Below are 19,499 nucleotides of genomic sequence, written 5' to 3'. Positions count from 1 at the left end.
AGGCAAACTGGGATTATGAAATCGAAGAGATGGTTTTAAATGCGAATTGAGGCGATCATGGTCATTGAATATTAATAAATATGTTTGAATATCATTTAAATGAATTTTATTTTCCAATATCGAGGTTCCACAAAGCAAGAAACTTTGGACCGTATTTCTCACACCTACCCTCGCCTACCCCTTCTAACTGAAACTCATTTTCCTAGTAAAGGAAAAAGTAGGTACTCTACTGTTTTCTCACTTGAAACATATTAACTTATTATGGCTAACGACCATTATAAAACATTAATCCATTCCATTTGTATCCTATTTTTCTTCAGATTTTAATTTATGGCATGAGTTGATGTGTCGATATATGTTCTTACAATCCTTTATTAGAGTACATGTCCCTTTTAATAATTTTTTGTTGCATTTGAATGTAAAGGTTGCTTCCAGAGACATTTGAGTTCATTTTGGGGGAGATACGAGAATGTCTATGGAGATATAGTGCTTGCTATATATTTATTTAAATAACTATTAAATTAGCATCTATTTACTATGTGAGCCTACTTCGCTACTCCGTAGTCACCTTTACAGAAAAAAGGCGTCCACATTCAGCATCCAACAACTGCAACGTTAGTAAGCTCTCCATTGCCTCAGTGGATTCCCTTCGAATTTCCACCAAAAAATGACTCGCTCCTCCGCGACCCAAGTTTTCAGGGGAGCGTCTGGAGCTAGGCCGGAAACGGGTGTGTGATGTTTTCCGTGACGTCACACCTTAACCTGTAGCGCTCCGTAGCGAATAATGGACTGCCTGGGAGCTCGTTTGTGGCGCTCCGAAGCATTGGTAGCGTTCAACGTACCGCACCCTGTATCCGCTACTGCCTTTGATCCAGATCGAAGTATTGATAAATACAAGGTAAGACTTGGCAAAGTCAATCTAACAATCGATGTAAACTGAAAGTCAAAAATACCAAGTCAACTGATGAACGATAGGGACCATAGTATAGATTCTAAAAACTGCTGAAATTAATAAGTTTCAGTTAGCGTAGGTAGATGTATGGTGAGAATTCTTGTAAAGAAAATTGGAAGAGGCATCCATGCATTAACCAGAGGTTGAGAGTTAACCTACAAGAGTGGATGATTAGGTCAGTTGTGGTCATATATATGGCATAGAGCCAAGGGAGTCACTTACTTGAGCAAGAATCCTTTTCATACTGTCCTCATCACTTCTCACATTCTGCAAAAGATATCTATATGACAATTGGCAAGACGCTAGACGTACAAGGATAATATCATTCACTTCAAGTTCTGACCCCACTACATTAGCAACTCAACAATGGTTAATATGACATTGAGTTTATCACTTTTTTTAAGAAATACCCATGTGACATATTCTTATGATTGTGAGAACTATCAAGTGCAGTAGATATGGATTCCAAGGAGAGAGAGCTCTCATCATTTCTGGCCCTTACTAGGAAGATGGAGATATAGATATAGACCCTACCATTCCATTAGACCACTAAAAGCTCACATGAAAATTAAAAACTATTTTGAGAAGACAGAAGTAAGCATTTTGACAGTTTATAACCTGAGGAAGGTAGACAGTATGTATATAGCACACCTCCATAAAAAACACAACTGTTTTAAAAGGGGCACTTCAGCAGCCCCTGTGCCCCACTACATACCTCGTTCCCTCAGAGGAATTAAGGGATTTAATTCCCATGCTGATTCATGACACCAAACAAACTCATAATTTTACAGTTAATTTGCATTTTTTTATAATTTGTCAAACTAAAATGTAGATAGAAATGAACTGAATGCATCCAATATGTTTCATTGCCTTTGTTTAGACGGACACACACCAGTTTTTAAACTGTACTTCCATAGATGCTCATGGCAACAATCATTTGTGTAGTTTTTGGCAAGGTTAAAGTCATTTGCAGAAAATTATAACACATCATATGGTAAAAATGTTTTAATAAAAAATTGAATATATAAAAGTATAATTATTCATTTTTGTGGGAACCCCTTAACAAGACAAGATTTGCTTACTGACTGCACTCAATGGTGTTCTGGTAGATTAACTGATAATAGGCTACGGGGGTGTTATTACGTTCCATACTGACACCCAAGGGGACTTATTAGACAAAATACACATTCTATTATATTTAGATTGATTCCATGGATTAGACAAAATGGGAAGAAGTCATGACAATGTAACACAAAAACAACATAGTACTTCCTCCAAATATTATGGCTTCAATTTATAAGAGCTTATCTCTTAAAAGCACACTAATCCTTACTTTTAAACATTTCAGCTTTATTTAAACATATCGTGTTGCTTAATCCAGGTAGATTCCGGGAAAGCCATTCTTTTCACTACATTACTTCTATTCTACCTTCACTTATGAATCCCCAACAAAGTTGCGATTAATAAAGTGGCAAGAAGCACTCAGAACACCAACCTTGAATGGAATACTGACACATAATTGGTAATTCCCTCTCTGAACTAACAAATCACACACCCACAAGTCCCATGTGTAGCCACCAATTCTGCCACCGCCAACTTTTGACAACGTTAATGCTTAGTGATTACACACTAAATACAGAGCTTATGTCAAAATCAGCCATTAGCAACTCATGGAATTGATATGCTGCTCAGCTATCAGACCCCATGCTTCAGACTGGCTTGGAACCTTACCTCACCCCTTAAATAAGCACATAATGAGCTGCACTGACTTCTTAGGCTGACAATGACCATTAGGATTTCAACACATCAGCATTAAAACATCCAATATTGTTTCTTACTGCTCATTGCAAACAGTATAAATCCATTAATACCCACTTATTCTTGAGACACATATACTCCTCAGCCAGAGGCAATAATAGCCACAATTACGCACATGCAATAGAATAACGACTATATTAACTGAAGAGTTTCTGTATTTTTGGTGCACAAATTTATTACACAATAATGATATTTTAAGCTTACAAGAATTCTGGAACACCACCTTAAGACACATCTTCAGATGAACTAACCTAGCTCCAATAGAAATAACAGACACTTCCTCTGACAGCATAGACTCTATTACAAACTTGTTTACCAGTTAATTTATTCAACTATTTTGCTAATGAGCAATAGAACTCACATTAGAGCAAAACATCGTTAAAAAGAGGCAAAATTTTCCTTCAGCCTTCCTGATACATACCATTCTCATTACTTCAGGCTTGGGTATAAACAATAATTTCATTGCATAACGGTTTCATAAATGCATCCAATAGTTGAAATGGCTATGAATCACACAACAGACACGGCCAAATTGTCCCTAACTGAGATTATAAATACTGCCAACTCACTGAAAAACCTAGGTGCTCATTGAAGATGTCGTCGGTAAACACTGTACTAATTCTTACCTAAAACGCACCCCAGCTGAAGGAGGAGAGCGGCGGTTAAAGAGTTCAAAGTCTGACCCACTGGGGCGGTCAAAGAACGCGTCTCGAGATGCAGGCGAGTCTCTGAGGGGGGGCAGGGGGGCCGGAGGGCCACGTAAGCTTATGGGGGGAGGAGGTGGAGGGGGAGGCAAGGCATCTCGGGGCCTGGGGGGCAGGGGTGGTGGGGGGAGGAAATCTCGCCCTCGTAGGCCGGCAGGCCCCAAGTCTCGGGGAGGAAAGTCCCTCGGTGGAGGCATGGGTAGAAAACGTCGTTCAAACAACTCCCTCGAGTCGTCAAATCTCCTGTCAAAGTAGCCATCAAAATAGCTATCCTGAAAACAGAAGAAATCGAGAATGAATAAATTTCATAATTATTGCAAAGCAGTAAATTGAGATCTAGAGTCTTACACATGTATCAACGCTAATTGGTCAGACTGGAAGCTAAATTGAATATGTAATTTTACTTTACTTTGCATGGTAACTGCATTGACTATTCAATTCATCAGATAATGTACCAAGTATACATGTGAATTTTTCACTGCTGGTAAACAAGAGTATTCACAAACAACCTAGGACACTAACCATGTTGGTTAGAAGCTAAATCTATTTCAAATCAACACCTCAAAATAGTTTTCCATCAGCAACCTTTGGCCTCAATGGTGCTCAACTGATCCATGGATATCAACCTCAAGACTACAAAATCACACACATGCCTGCCCCCAAGCAATCACTTCTTGAAACTGAGCCAAATAAATCCTTAAGGGTTCTAACATCAACCATCATCGCTCATGATTAAATTTGATGCTCAAAATTGCTAACTAGAATAAAATTTCAGGGTTATTCTTCTTTAGAGAATAATCTACCATTTCCTTAGATACAGCAAATTCCGTTTAGCTAGCAGTAGCTCACATCACCTTCATGTCAGTATCGAGAATCTACCACCCCATTCACCCTGCCTCCCCTATCCTTACCCAAGGTCTCATCAGGCTGTCATTGAGGAGGTGGCTCCTCCTTTCCCCTGTTTCTTTCCCCTCCTCTCTGGCTGCATGGGTGCATAAATCTTGGACTTGATTCCCGTACCAGAGAGGCATTTCACGGGCCTGCCCTGAGTACCCATTTCCAATTCAACACTGCTCTAAGCCCACTTTAGAACACCACTGTTACTACACATGAATAGTATTTCAAATTTACTGACCTCTCACATACAAGCATACTCATTTTCTTAACTATTGAAAAGTAACAAAGAGCCCAGGTTCTCTATTATATAAGATGAAAGAAAAATCACTAGATAAAATAGATGGTTGGCAGAGTATTTAACATGATCTTCCACGAAACAAAACCTAGAGTAATATTCACACATTAACCCTTTCGCTACTAATGACGAAAATATGCGACAGGAAGTTTCTTGACTCGGGAGACCAAAGCTGCAAATTTTCGTTGGAGATTTTTCTACGCAGGAGAATGAATGCTGAAAATTTACGTTTCCTTACTCTTCGCCTTTCATGAGGTTGCTGGTTCGCAGAGTCTGAGTTTCGGGACCCAACAAAGCGGGACTTAGGCCAGACCCTCAAAATCCGGGAGCAGGTACCCGGACCCCTCGTCTTATATCACACCTCTTTGTGGTAAGGGTCATTCAATTGTTCATTCAGTCACTTTTCAAAATAAATACTTGTTCCTTTCTCAAAAAATATAAACTAAGAATTGGATTCTTAGTCTTTTGAGCAGGGTTTACAATTTTTTTAAACAAAATTCTACAATAAATATTAACTTATATCTCAATTTCAGTATAAACATTCACAAGGAAATTGATGCTGCATCAAATGCATTAATATTGACCGCAGAGCTTCATTCAAAATTTGACAATTCTCAGAATAAAACGAGGAATTCAATTCCAAGTCTGCAATTTACATGCAAGCAACAATTATCCATAAAGCTAATTCATATAAACAAAGCATGATTGACCGCAAACCAATGCCGCTGGTAGGGTTATAAACCCTGAAAGGAGGTAGTCCAACTGGAGTCCCCACTAGGAAGGGTCGAAAAAGGTTGGTGCGAATGTCCTGCAAAAATGCTCCATACTGAGGGGAGAGAAGAGTCTCTTTGGGCTCAGTACAGCAGTCATGCATGCTAAGGAGAGAACTCCACTGTATCGAAAGGGTTAACAAAATGAAATAGTATGAAAAACACAGATATTCACTTAAACACAATAATCAAAGATTTTAGCTTCTCAATTACAGCATTTAAGTAGTCAGGCTGATAAGATTAGCTTCACTCTTTTATCCTTTGATTCCTTGATTTCATACAAACCTTCAAGGCATATAGCATAGTTGTGTGCGAGTTTATTTAAGTAGGGAAAGAGATTTATCTCCAAAAATGATTTTTTGACTGACTTCGCAATCATACATGGGGAGATGAAGTGTTAAACAAACTCATTTTACCTTGCGTTTGAATTTAATTTCTTTTCTATATTTTACAGCATTCTAACAGTTTCTTTTCATCATAACTTCTAGACTAGTTTTCAGTGTTTTTAACATGGCCTATGGTGCCTTTTAATTCACCATATTTCAGCTTGTCGTGGATATTGAATCTTGCAGGGGATAGCAGTGTGCCTAGCATTTACTCATTCTATCTCCCACAAATTTCATCATTTAAGGGGCATAATTCCAAGATGCCAGCAAGGCCATTGAAGAAATTGTGTTGCCTTGACATCCTGATTCTCACTCCCAAGCATACTATTGAAGTTATAGGCCATCATCCTGAGACATGTACCAGCATTAAAGAATAAATGGATTTCGAAAAATTTCAAAAGAAAGGATGGAGGATATCAGGGTACTTGATTTTATCCCAGGAAGCATAGCATCACATGAAGTAGATTTCTAGAGCGGAATAGGGAACTGAGGCAGAACTGGGAATCATTAGAAAAAAATTCCACAATTCTATTCTTGAGTTGCATATACCTGCATGAGTTTTGGACAGACTGTTGAAGTATTGGTTTGAAAAATAGTTTTTCTGGATTCAAGGGATAAAAGGGAAATAAAAAGCACATGAAACAAAGAAAAAATCCACCCACTATCAGACACATTAAAAAATGCTTATGTGTCCTTACTCTAGACATCAAAGGCCACCGACCTGCACAGAAAATCTGAATTTTTCCTGGTAAGAGAAAGTTGGGGCTTTCATTATTTTCCTCAAAACCATTTTCAGTCTCCTACCTATGCACAAAATTTCAGCAAGGAAGCGGGAAGTAATGTGTATCAATCAGTCACAAAAGATATTAATAATGAGTTATGGCATGGAGAAGCTTTATTTGTTACCACATTCTAAATTTCTAGTCACTTTTAAAAACTTCCTAAGAGGAGTCCACTGCAACTGCTGTATTAATGGCTCCATGAACCTAACCCTCATACAAAAAATTCACCATTTTCCACACGCTATCGGTTTGGTTATGGGATGGTATAAAGTTAGCCACAGATTTGCCATTGCCACATTGCCACTTTTTTGCCATTGCCATTAACCAAACACATGGAATGGCTGTTCTGTGCCAGCTTTTGACCATTGCTTGGATACCTGTTAATTTTCTGAAGATCTCTCCTAAATTATTTTATTGGGCATGATTTTCTTCTCAATTACATCAACCAGTTCAACTAATACATCCGACTTCACATGACCAGATATGGGTTACGTTTTATAGAAATTTTCCCCAGTAAATTATAAGCTGTAAATAACAAATACATCACCATGGCCGATTGTCAAAATCCTTTTGACAAGGTAGCACACTTGTCTTTTAAGCAAAGTTTGCCAATTGAAGTTTATATTGGTCATTAAGGGGTCTTTATATTTCATACTTTACACAAGATTAGGCCTTATATTAAGTCTTACACTCGTTTATAAAATTTCTTTAATAAAATAAATATTCCGAGAACTCAAACAAATGAATATCAAATGGTACAGTATTTACAAAATCATTTTTTCCGTTCCTTCAGCTGTCTTTTGGCAAGATATTACTTTAATGATGCACTGATGTGATACCCTCTCAACCCTACTCTGACATAAAACAGAAGCCCACAGTATATCTAAGGCCCCAACCAAGAATGGGACTCTGAGCCACTAAGGGAATATTTTTGAGGAAAGGGGGACTGGATGTGTGTATTTCTCAAGTTAAGAAACACATGAGGGATTACCAATGGCATAACACCACAAACACTTTCTGACATTATTCACTAGGACAATCTATTGCATATTGATGTAGGCCATTTCTAGCCAGTTCTTTTTTATATGATTACTATATATTTAGTGCTTTGAATAATGTCCTGGCTTCTTTACCTGGTTATATTGCATTTTCACTATATGCCTGAGTTCCTACTAGTATTCAGTTATTTGCCAAATTACTGCCAAGTACTGCACCATGCATGGCATTGATAGAATTTTGTCACGATAATAATACACTAAGTCACAGCTTGCTATACTTATGATCAAATACATAACCAGGAGTATGATAATTAATGATTGAGTTTATCATAGAGTAATAAGAGAGTTTATCGTAGAGTAGAGAATTTTACTTTCTTAACAAAGCAAGGCCACATTCAAGTGACAATCACAATGGAATTACTTTAATTTTGCATGGATAGTATCATTTTTTCATTGGTAACATTACCACTGCAATATTACGTCTTACTGGCCTGATCTGAGCGATTAAAAAATATCATTACATCAAATATTGACACCTGAGGCCATGTTTTGCACAGTGCAGAGCTTAAAGTTTACCAAATACAGTGGTATACTTTGCACTACTAACTTTTTAAGAAGTTTGGAATAAGTAATACTGTTGTGTATATCTAATCATTAATGCTTTTTTTATTCGATTGAATTTTTCTCTACAATTAGACATGGGTTTCCATATCCCAAAGGTATCCAAAATTGCTCTGTGGTAATCTCCACACAATAATTTACAAAAGTGGAATTAGAGGACATTTTTGAGAAAACAAACAAGCTTCAAGGGTCCAGATGTGATGGCCCACCACCTTTCGAGATGGTGGAGTTCTCTTCTTAGCATGACTGCTCGACTGGGCCCCGAGAGACATTGTCCCCTCTCTACGGAGCATTTTCGTAGGACATTCGTAGGTCTTGCGGATAATCACACTCTCTCAGCTCCAACCTTTTTCGACCCCTCCTAGTAGGGACTCCGCATTTTTGAGGAGGGTAGTCGGGTTCCCTCCTTTCTGCGTTAATTACCCATCCAGCAGCATAAGCTTGCGGTCAATTAATGATTTGTTTATTGACATTAACTACATGTATAATTGTAGCTTGCACATAAATTGCATACTTTGAATTGAATTCCTCATTTTTTTCCCGAGCATTGCAAAATTTTTAATAAAACTCTATGGTAAATATTAATGGATATTTTGCATCAATCATTTCTATTCCAAAGATGTGCTCCTAAAAATGTTCTTATTGATTCCAAACCCTTCGACAAACCTCATTAACTATTTCTTTGAAATGCATTAGTCGAGGTAAAAATTTCCTTGCTAGATTAGCTCTTTGTCATAGTTAGGTCACCCATGTATCGCTTGGAAAGTATGTGCCACAAGGGCATACAAAACGTCTGTGGAGCTTCTCTGGAATTGCATCCAATGGTATAATAATGTTTTTCTTGGAATAACTTTATGTCCCTTGTTTTGTTTGGAAAATACGCTCCATGATGAGCTTAGAGAGCTCCAATAGAGCTTCTCTGGAATTGGATCCATCAGTATAATTATGTTTTTCTCAGAATATCTAAATGTCCCTGGTTTCATTTGCAAGGTTCCCACTTTAACTACATGATAAATATCACGGTTTTTTCCAGGTTTTCACGGTCTAAATGTCATCAAATTCACGGTTTGTAGATAAGGCGTTTTAGGCAGAAATATTGATCACGTAACAATCATCGGCCGCACGCTAACTAAGAACGTAACAAACGCGACAGATGCCTTGAATGCAAACGCAGCAATCAAAGTGCTCTCTCTCATGACGTCACCTACTCTCAATTCCAGCCCGGAAGACGCCAACTACCGGCGAAAAATGTAAGCAGCGCGATGGTGATAGAGTGACTGTTTACGTGTAACTCATATGCCGAATATAGGCTGCATTGTGCCTTATAGTAATCCATGATGCCTGTTGGCTTCTTGTCTGACAATCATCCGTCTTTAATAGATCTTTCGCTAATTGTCTCGCATTTCTGTGATACCTCCAAAACTGTATATTTCATGTAACTCTTAACTATAACATACCTGAATTTTCTTTTCTCACAGCTCAGCCTCTCACATATTTGAACTTTGCTTGCAGTCTTTTCCATTATTTCGTCTCGGGAATTAACTGTAATAACCTCTTAATAAGTCTCAAGCATTTATAGTTCAATTTCTTTCATTCCTTCTTCGTTCTTTTTCTGTCGTCATGCACTTTCATTTATATCCTATATTCCATTCAAGAGGAAAATGAACGGCAAGGTGACTGCGTCATGGACGCGTTTTTTGGTGGAAATTCTTCCTCAAGAAATATTAATTAGGGAGAATGTGTCCTCAAAGCAAGGCGTAGGTATAGTTCCTGTGGGCGCTAAGGTGAAGAGAGAGGATCGCGATCCAAAACACATTCATTGTATTTTGATATCCTAATTGGAGACGTGGTGAAGTGAAATAAGTTGAAACAGTTCATTAGAATAATAACTTTTCTTACTTAATAACATTCTTCGTTTGAGAATTCAAATTTAACTTCACCTCATAAAATCAAAGATTTCTTATAGTTTTCAGCACTTTATCAAGCAGGATCATTAAATTATCTACATTAAGGTTAATATCCCCATCTGGAGTACGATACATAAAGGTGACAACAATATATAAAGAAATAAGTGTACAAAAAAATAAGCTTCTCAGTGTCAATAGGTACTCATATAGTTCTCTGATAGTTGTTATGTAGACACACTACTGATAGTTGAGCGTTGATTAACATAATCTCATTGATGACTTGATGCCAGGTCCATTCTTATAAGGCCAGCTGGACGCCTTAACATTATTTATGTCTTTTTGATGAGAAGTGCTTATCTATTAGTCTCTGATGAAGAGTAAGGTGGATTGGAGAGGTTTAACACTAGGAGGACGGGAGTTTCGCGCTACCTAGAAGGACGGCTAAGGGTCATTTGACCCCTAAAATGTATTTTGGAATAAAACGCCTAATTTTCAACCAATATTCAGTTTAATCGTATTAATTGTTGAATCAGTTCATTAAAAACAATATTTAACATTATTTAATATTATTTCAATCGTCAAAAGTTAATAACAATTATTTTAAAGAATCATGAATTAAACCGTAGGTAGTAGTCGATTGCAAATCAAATAATGAAAATACATACACTCAATACAAAAGTTGTGTTACATGTTTAAACAATAGGGGTACTGGGTTTACAAAATTTGCATTAAAATTTTTGAAACTTATTGCTTTGTTGTAAATCTCAGACAGACAGTATTTTTTCAGCGCTGTTTCCACAAAATTTTTTTTGCTCTGAATGCGTTCATTGGACGATTTATTCATCTACATCTACATCTACACACTAACCCGCAAGCAGCTTAAAAGCGTGTTGCAGGGGGTGTTAGGACACCAGCCATTTGCACATGAAAAGGAATTTGGAAAATGGAAAGGAAATTGGTGCAATGATTCAATTTGATGGTATTTGGCACCTTTTTCTTTTTTGTGCCCGTGGAGATATGGCTGTTGGATTTGGAGACGTGTAAATAAATTGATACATTCTATCCATCATATCTACTCCCGCTTTGTTTTTATTATGAAATAGGATGGTCTCTAGTATTCTTTTATTCGTTTCGGAAACAGTGTCGTCTGAGATCATGCTGCTGAGTGAAAGTACATTATTGTTCTAGTTTGCCTGATTCTACGTAAGAGTATGGCCTAAGGTATTTTTGAACACTCGCGTTGAATGGATTACGTGGCTATTTTAGGGGTCATGGATATTTGTGCGTAGAAATTCATACAAAAGGACAAAATTTTCAGAAGTAACGCTAATTGCCGTTCGAAAGGCAGGGACTCAACCGCCAACCGTATCCTGATTCGTATCTTCCAGGAACTTGCAGTAATGCTTCTTATCCGACCTACGTGCGGATTCCAAAGGTAGGATTTACAGTAGAATTTTACAGTCCACCCAATTCCTCCGCTCTCTCAAAAAGAGACAGGACTTTTCCTCAGGACGCAGCGTGCAGTCAACCCGCCCCAAACCCCGACGGGGTCAGGTGGCACTAATGCTGGACACACGGCAAAGGGGCTAGGTCAAGTGACAGTGCCGTCAGGCCAGAAAAATGAAAGTTATTCGTAAACCTGATGAGTCGGTATTGAAAATAATGTCTCTAAGAGCTCTGAATCTTGGACGACGGAAAAAAATTCTTGGGATACGTGACCATTTTCCGGTGTGGGTAATACAATTATCATTGAAAAATAAATAAAACAAAATTAAAATATCATAATTACATGAATTTACTCAAATCAAGGATTGAAAAGGTTTTATTTCCCTTTGCTGCCCAAAAAATATCGAAAGATTGTGCACCACAAGTTGCTATGCCTAGGTTTTCGAATACAGATAGGAGCCCTTGGGACGAAACTGGCATTGCACCAGGTACTTCCAGATTCAAAATGAAGCAAATCATCTACCACACTTGCCTCTTGCTGATTATGTGATATAGGTATATGGCACAAAAGTGCCCACTGGCAAGAAAATAGCGCGAAAACCAGTTGTGGGTCAAATGACCCCTAGCCGTCCTTCTAGGTATAACACGTCATAAAAATAAAAAAAAAAAAACTTTATTTATGAATTTTCACTAATTTATCAAAATATATAGTCCTGCCGCCGAGAGTTGTCCGTTGACAGCTGGAAGGGGTAGGGGGCAGGGTTGCCAGGTAAGATAGGGAAACGCCCACATCACATGTAAACAGAAGGGTTTCGTGAAGAAAGGAGCCAGAAGGGACGACGAGCGTGAAGGATTCAAAGGAAGAATCCTTTGTTTTGGCGATTCGCAGAGAGGGCTTGTTTTGGTGGTTCAGGCTTGTTTCACTGCTTCATATGCACGTGACAACATTGTATGACAAGGCGAGGGTGTGAGGTGCATTTGGGGGACAGCAATTGGTTGCAAACCGTGTTGGCGGAGGGTTCTTCGCCCCTCCTTCTAAGGTGCCATCGGACAACTCTCGGCGGCTGCACTGTAGACCAAAATGAACAAAGTCAAAAAGTTTCAAAATTAAAAAAAATATTTTAATAAGAGAAAAATAAATTTGAATTCTGAAAATGGGTCAAATGACCCCTGCCGTCCTTCAAGTGTTAATAAGGTGGAAGTGCAACATGGATATGGCGGCTGAGTAAGCCAATGCAATCATTTCTTCCAATTGCACTGTCTCCTTCATCACTCCATCCACTTATAGCTTATTTCACTTCTCCACCTACATAATTTTTGGTCTTTCTCCAGTCATTATGAACTAAACATCCAGTTGACATGCTTAAGTACAGACCTGACCTAATGGTATCATGCAGCTGCTGTACTAGTGAGTAACCATTCCAGCCCACTAAATTCTTTCTTACTCCTACTCACTGGCCCCTATCCCTACAAATTACTCAAAATAGACTCAACGCAAACGATTCTACTCTCAAATGTAGACTAAGCAATTTTGACTTCGCTTCCTATCATTGGTGGTGAATACTAGTTACAAGTGGAGTTACATACTAGTTACAAGTACAAGATGACAATAAAATATTTATAGCGAGTTTACAGTTACTGAGAGGTCTGAGAAGTACAGAATTTTTCTGATTATTGGTGGGCAATCCTTATCCCTAATTCTTACAACTGCTTCACTTTTTTAAATTGATGTACTGAAATTGGTAAATTATAATGCAACAAACCCCAACTGAACTGATAATACAGCCCTAATTATAAAACTTATGGCACCCCTAAAAAGCCTATTTGGACCCTACATTAGGTATTTAAAAAATTAATTATGTACAATCACAACCACTCATGCACTGGAGAGGAAAACTATCTCAGGCAGTTCTTGCACCCATGACCTTCAGCATGCAAAGCGAGGCCTTTGTCCCACCACAACGAGGCCAGAATTATTGAGTTTAATTTACAAATACCCTTCGATGGCTGTCACTTAGTGTGACTGGACTCTTATCAACTGATGGTGGAGTGGATAGATTAAATAAAGTAAAGGTGCAACATGCAGACAATAACCTATATTGACTCAGGATCAACTTTGTGAACACAACTTATTTTAACATTAAAGGATAACAACAAAGTTTTTCTTTTCATCTATGATGCACTGACAATTACTAAATTGGACTTAAATTTTGTTGGACTTACACTTTGTTTACAAGTACCAACCTTAACAACTACTTTTTTCACCACTCCACTCCACTGTACTTTTCATCATCACAGCCCACTAACTACTTTCTGTCAATCTCCTCGACTCTGTCCCCCATTATTCATCAAAATTAGCTAACAACAAGTGACCAGGTAAAATAGATTCCATGAACTAAGGTACCAAGAAAATTAGGATGGCCTTAAGCAAAATTGAAGAAAATTTTACGTGAATTCATTTTTTATTACACTTGTTGGACATTTTAAAAACAGGATACAAGGAAGAGGTAGGTAGAGAGTACCAAGGTTATGAAGATTACTTGAGTGTTGACTCTTAAGGAAGAATTAAGTGATGGGTTTCCTACTCAGATCATGGACATTAACTTGGGGGGAAAGAAAAAAACATTTGTGGTACACTACATAGAAAAGTGGCAGGTGGATAACATAAAGGGCTTTGAAGTCAATATAAAATAGTTCAGTTAGCAAGCTCGTTCATAAATACAAAGCCATTGATGTCAACAACAGTGAGGACATTAAAATCACAGTTCAATCATGGACCTAATCATCAAACAAGTGGTTTCTTAAGATGAGCAATGATAAAATCTTCATGAAGTAAGGCCCAGTTGGCATGTAGGTTCATAAATACAAGGCCATTGAAGTCGACAACAATGAGGACATTAAAATCACAGTTCAATCATGGACCTAATCATCAAACAAGTGGTTTCTTAAGAAGAGCAATGATAAAATCTTCATGAAGTAAGGCCCAGTTGGCATGTAGGTTCATAAATACAAGGCCATTGAAGTCGACAACAATGAGGACATTAAAATCACAGTTCAATCATGGCCCTAATCATCAAACAAGTGGTTTCTTAGGAAGAGCAATGATAAAATCTTCATGAAGTAAGGCCCAGTTGGCATGTAGGTTCATAAATGCAAGGCCATTGAAGTCAACATAATTATGTTGACTTCAACTTAAGTGACGATATATAAGTCACAGTTCAATCATGGGCCCCATACTCACACGAGTGATTTGTTAGATAGAGCAATGATAAAATGCTTATGAATTAAGTTTCAGTTAGCATGCAGTTTCATCAATTCAAAGCCATTGAAGTAAAAGTAAATGAGGACATTAAAAGCACAGTTCAACCATTGGTATAATAAGAGGAAGTTTTATGGAGAAAAATGTTTCCAAAAAGGAATCTGAAGGGAATGTAATGGATCGGCGGTTCTATTTCAGGGTTCGATAAGGCCACCGAATAACATTGAGAAACACTTAATTTCTCCTCATCGTCGTTTTCCTCAGTGAGACCATCGCCTCATTAGTGTTTTCCAAGATGCTTTACAAGTTGAAACATTACGATAGAGTTCTAAAATGAGGTTAATAATGAATCAACGGAAAGGATAAATGTGCACCAATGTCATGGAGAGTGGTTCAAAAAACGATGTATATTGAATGAAAAAGTGCACTACATACGGAAAATCCTTTGTACTGTGACGTGCAAATACGATACTTATGAACTCGATAGATATTAAGGAAAAATATAACAGATGATGGAGCAAAATAGCCATATAATGCTCGTTGCGATCTAATCTATTAACATACTTTATCACCAATATGTCCGCCATTTTGGAAAATTACGTCACCGACGCTAGCGCCGCTAGTGGTGATTTGAGTCGCCAATAGTTAGCAAAATTCATGTCCGACCAAAAGGGTGTGAGTGGGAAAATGAACAGAGCAGGGTGGCAGGGAAGTGAAGGAGAGCCTGATTTTTGTGAGGATTAACGTCTTCCAATCGCAGGCTTAAGGTCAATGTGCTGTCATGGCACACACGGACCAATTAATAGTTGCTCTTTCGATTACACGTGTGCAGGTAAATGCGTGGACATTGCCTGCACGTGAATGACCTTGAAACGTGAATAAAATAACGTTTTTTCTTTTAACCCATCTATCGTTGTTCTACAATCAAGTTGGAGAGATTTTTAAGGTTTTAGGACGAAATTCACAGCTATTTCCAGGTTTTTTCACGGTAGACGAAATTCACGGCTTATTCACAGTTTTAAGGTTTTCACGGTTGAGTGGGAACCCTGATTTGGAAAATACGCTACACCGCGAGCTTAGAGAACTCCCGTAGAGCTTCTCTGGCATTGCATCCATCGGTACAATAACATTTTTCTCAGAATGGGTAAAGTTCATTCTCACTCAGATTCCCACAACTCATTTTGATTGTGAAGTTTCTCTTCACTTCTGTCTCAGTAGTTCTTCGCTTCAAACCTTGGACGTTTTCATTCCACAAGTGATATTTTTACCATATTGAGAAATTGGCAGTGGAATGCCAGTGTTTTCACCTCCATTTTCTTCAGCTGGAATCATGGCGAAGAGATTCGAAACTGATCAACATATTTTGGAGATTGTGACCCGGAGTGATAGAACGCATGGAGACCTGTGCCTCGACATCTGAATTTCAGCCCTTGACATCCAGGATATTGCGGAAGACCTGCTTCTCAGGGGCTACATCTGATGATTTGCTGTCCAATGCGCAGGAAAATGCTCCCAAGAAAAGGCACTGTTTGGCTATCCAAAGTTTTAACATTATGATATTGAATACGCTTTACTGGGTATGCATTATCAAGTGTCATTATGATATTTATACTGAAATTGACAAACCAGTTAATACTTATCGTAGAATTCCATTTCAAAAATTGAAAACGTTGCTCTAAAGACAAGAAGTCGAAGAACATATGAAACGTAAAGAAATGGATTCGGCTTATGGAATAGTGAAGCAATTCTTTGGAAATCATAAAACTAGAAGCAATGGACTACGGAACGAAAATGGCAAAATAATTTACCAACAAGATGAATTGGGAAAAATGTGGAAACAATACATCGAGGAGTTAGTTATATGATGGACATATGACAATTAGTACAAGCACAGTGGTTGAGAACGAAGGTGAAGTCAATCAAGAAGAGGAAGGAGACAGCATACTGAGGGGAGAATTTGACAAAGCAATATCAAAACTCAAGAATAATAAAGCACCTGGCATACATGACATACCAGCAGAACTATTGAAGATGACTGGAGAAGAAATACATAATGCACTATATCAACTAGTGTGTGAGATTTACGAAACAGGTGACATTCCCTCAGACTACCAAAAGTGTATAATGATACCAATCCCAAAGAAAACATCAGCCAACACATGTGAACAGTACCGCACATTGAGCCATGTCACACATGCCTCTAAAATACTGACTAACATTGTACTAAGCCGGATTGAAGATAAGGTTGAAACTCTCCTCAGCGAAGACCAATTTGGATTTAGAAAAGGTCGAGGGACCAGAGATGCAGTACTTGCCATTAGAATAATACTAAAAAAAGACTGAGTAAAGGAAAGAACACCTACATAGCTTTTGTTGATCTTGAAAAAGCTTTTGATAGTATTGATTGGAAGCAGCTCTTTACGATAATGAAAGAAGCAAAAATAAATTACAAAGACAGAAGAATTATCTGGGGTCTCTATAGAGAAGAAATTGCAGTGCTGAGATTTGGACAATATGAACAGCAGGCCAAAATTAGAAAAGGAGTGAGACAAGGATGTTCATTGCCACCTGCACTATTTAACTTATACCTACAAAGATCACTGGATGAGGCAGAGAGCAATTTAACGGAAGCAGGAATTAACCTTTTCCCTACGGAGGGCGTGATTTCATGGCCTGAATTTTCCGATGCTAAAGGATGAAGGCCAGGTTTTCACGGCTTGAATTTTTCGAAGCAAAAGGTCGAAGGCCGTGTTTTCACGGTTTTGCGGTCAAGCATGACAAGTGGGTCCCAACCGTCATTAGGGTCCCTCGGCGCGAGAGGTCCGACCCTTTCCTATTGTCCGTGTGGGGATTATCTCGGCCCATTCCGGCACCTAGTGTCCCACTCAAGAAAGGTGCTCATGGTCACTTTTTTTGTTTATAAAGTGGAATAACTAAAAACGTACATGTTGCATTTCTTGAAAATCAATGCCAAGAATTACATTCTGGATGTTTTGCTGATCGGTTCCAAATTTTACACGGAACTCTAGCGTTCATATTAACGGAGTTCATCATCACATAGAACAAATTTTGGTGACGCTAAGGTTAGATGTTTAATTGTTACTTTTAAAACTTACTAGCAAATTTATCGGAGCGATATTGTAATGATTTACATCTAAAGAAATATGTTACTCTGTTTGCCACATTTTATGTGTACATTTGCGGTGAAATTCGATAAAATATCAGATTTAACTCCTATGAAAAAAGCCCTCGTAATATAATAAAATCTGATTCTCTCAGTTCTTTGCCGTGAGCCAAAATTAGTGACTTTTTTTAATAACCTCTTATCAACCTTTGAATACAAACGTATTATACATTAATTTCGCTATAAATATTAATTAATGCATATCCTAAAAATTCGTAAATTTAATGTGCAAATAAGGAATGCTTTACGTAGACATGTGAGAAGCATTCCATGCCATTGCAGGAAAGAGCACTGCTCTATCCAGGTAATTACTCTCATATCTTGGTTCTCTGGTCAGGTTACATTTAGGTGGTCTGCCTTGAGCACCTCACAGCTGGCTTGCTTCGGGACACATTAGCGCATTAATGTTTTCTTGGAAAAACTTATTGCCCTCCAACTGGCACACCCAAGAGAATATTGGTGTAAGTATTTTCCTACTGAAATATGTAGAAGAAAATAACCTCACTCTTCTCGGAATAACTCATTCTCTTTTCAAAGTTTTTTTGGCGTGTATTCAAATTTAGCCGTTAACTATCTGTACGCATTCCGCTACCTATACCAGGGATGGTTTCTGTAGAACCCTGCTGTGCGATGCAGCCCATACCATGAATGGAACGAGAACTGCTCTACCCAGGTAATTACTCTCATATCTTGGATCTCTGGTCAGGATCCGTTAAGGTGGTCTGCCCTGTGCACCCAACGGGCTTACTTCGGGACACATTAGCGCATTAATGTTTTCTTGGAAAAACTTACTATCCTCCAACTGGCACACCAAAGAGTATATTGGTGTAAGTATTCTCCTACTGATATATGTACGTGGAAGATGATAACCTTACTCTTCTAGGAATATATCTCATTTTCTTTTCAAAAATTTCTTGGCGTGTATTCAAATTAAACCGTAAATGTTCTGTACGCATTCCCTTTCCTCCTCATGCATGGATTTTCTTTCAAATGATGTTTCAGTGGAACTACAATTTTTTCTTGGAATTATACAGCCAGGGTTTTTTTCTTGAAGTGCCTTTCGTTAGTTCCTTAGACCTTTCGCAAGTTTTGCTTACATTCTCGACGTGTTCAGAGTAACTTGGACGGGTGGAGCATAAGGCAAATTTGCTGGACAGGACTTTGCTTGCACTGGGAAAATGTCCCGGCTAATAACGGATCAATCGATCCTGGAAATACTCACCCGAACTGATAGCGAAGACGAGGATGGTGAAGATCTAAGTGAATTTGCTTTATAAATATAATTTAGCCATTTCAAACAACAAATTTGTAAGATTCAAGTAGTTTTATGAGAATTTTTTGGGAAAATATTCTTCTAAAAAATTCTAAATGTTTCATTGTCATATTTTTAGAGAACTTGTGGAGCGCAGACGCAAATGAGGAGAGTGAGGATTTGGACATCATGGATCTGAAATATGTTAACAACATAAATCGTGAACAC

General features: G+C 38.1%; 1 protein-coding gene across 3 annotated transcripts in view; it reads right to left on the bottom strand.

Annotated features, from left to right (window-relative positions):
* Nucleotides 1–1,942: 1,942 nt before the first annotated feature.
* LOC124170739 (RNA-binding protein lark-like) overlaps nt 1,943–19,499 on the bottom strand; it is a 55,637-nt gene continuing 38,080 nt past the window's right edge. For all 3 annotated transcript variants that reach the window (XM_046549647.1, XM_046549649.1, XM_046549648.1), the window contains one exon: nt 1,943–3,746. In XM_046549647.1, coding sequence (XP_046405603.1) covers nt 3,393–3,746 — 354 coding nt within the window. In that variant the 3' untranslated portion in view covers nt 1,943–3,392. The remainder of the gene's footprint in view (nt 3,747–19,499) is intronic.

Source organism: Ischnura elegans, chromosome X (genome assembly GCF_921293095.1).
Source record: "Ischnura elegans chromosome X, ioIscEleg1.1, whole genome shotgun sequence".
NCBI lineage: Eukaryota > Metazoa > Arthropoda > Insecta > Odonata > Coenagrionidae > Ischnura > Ischnura elegans.
This window is presented reverse-complemented; position numbering and strand designations above follow the sequence as displayed.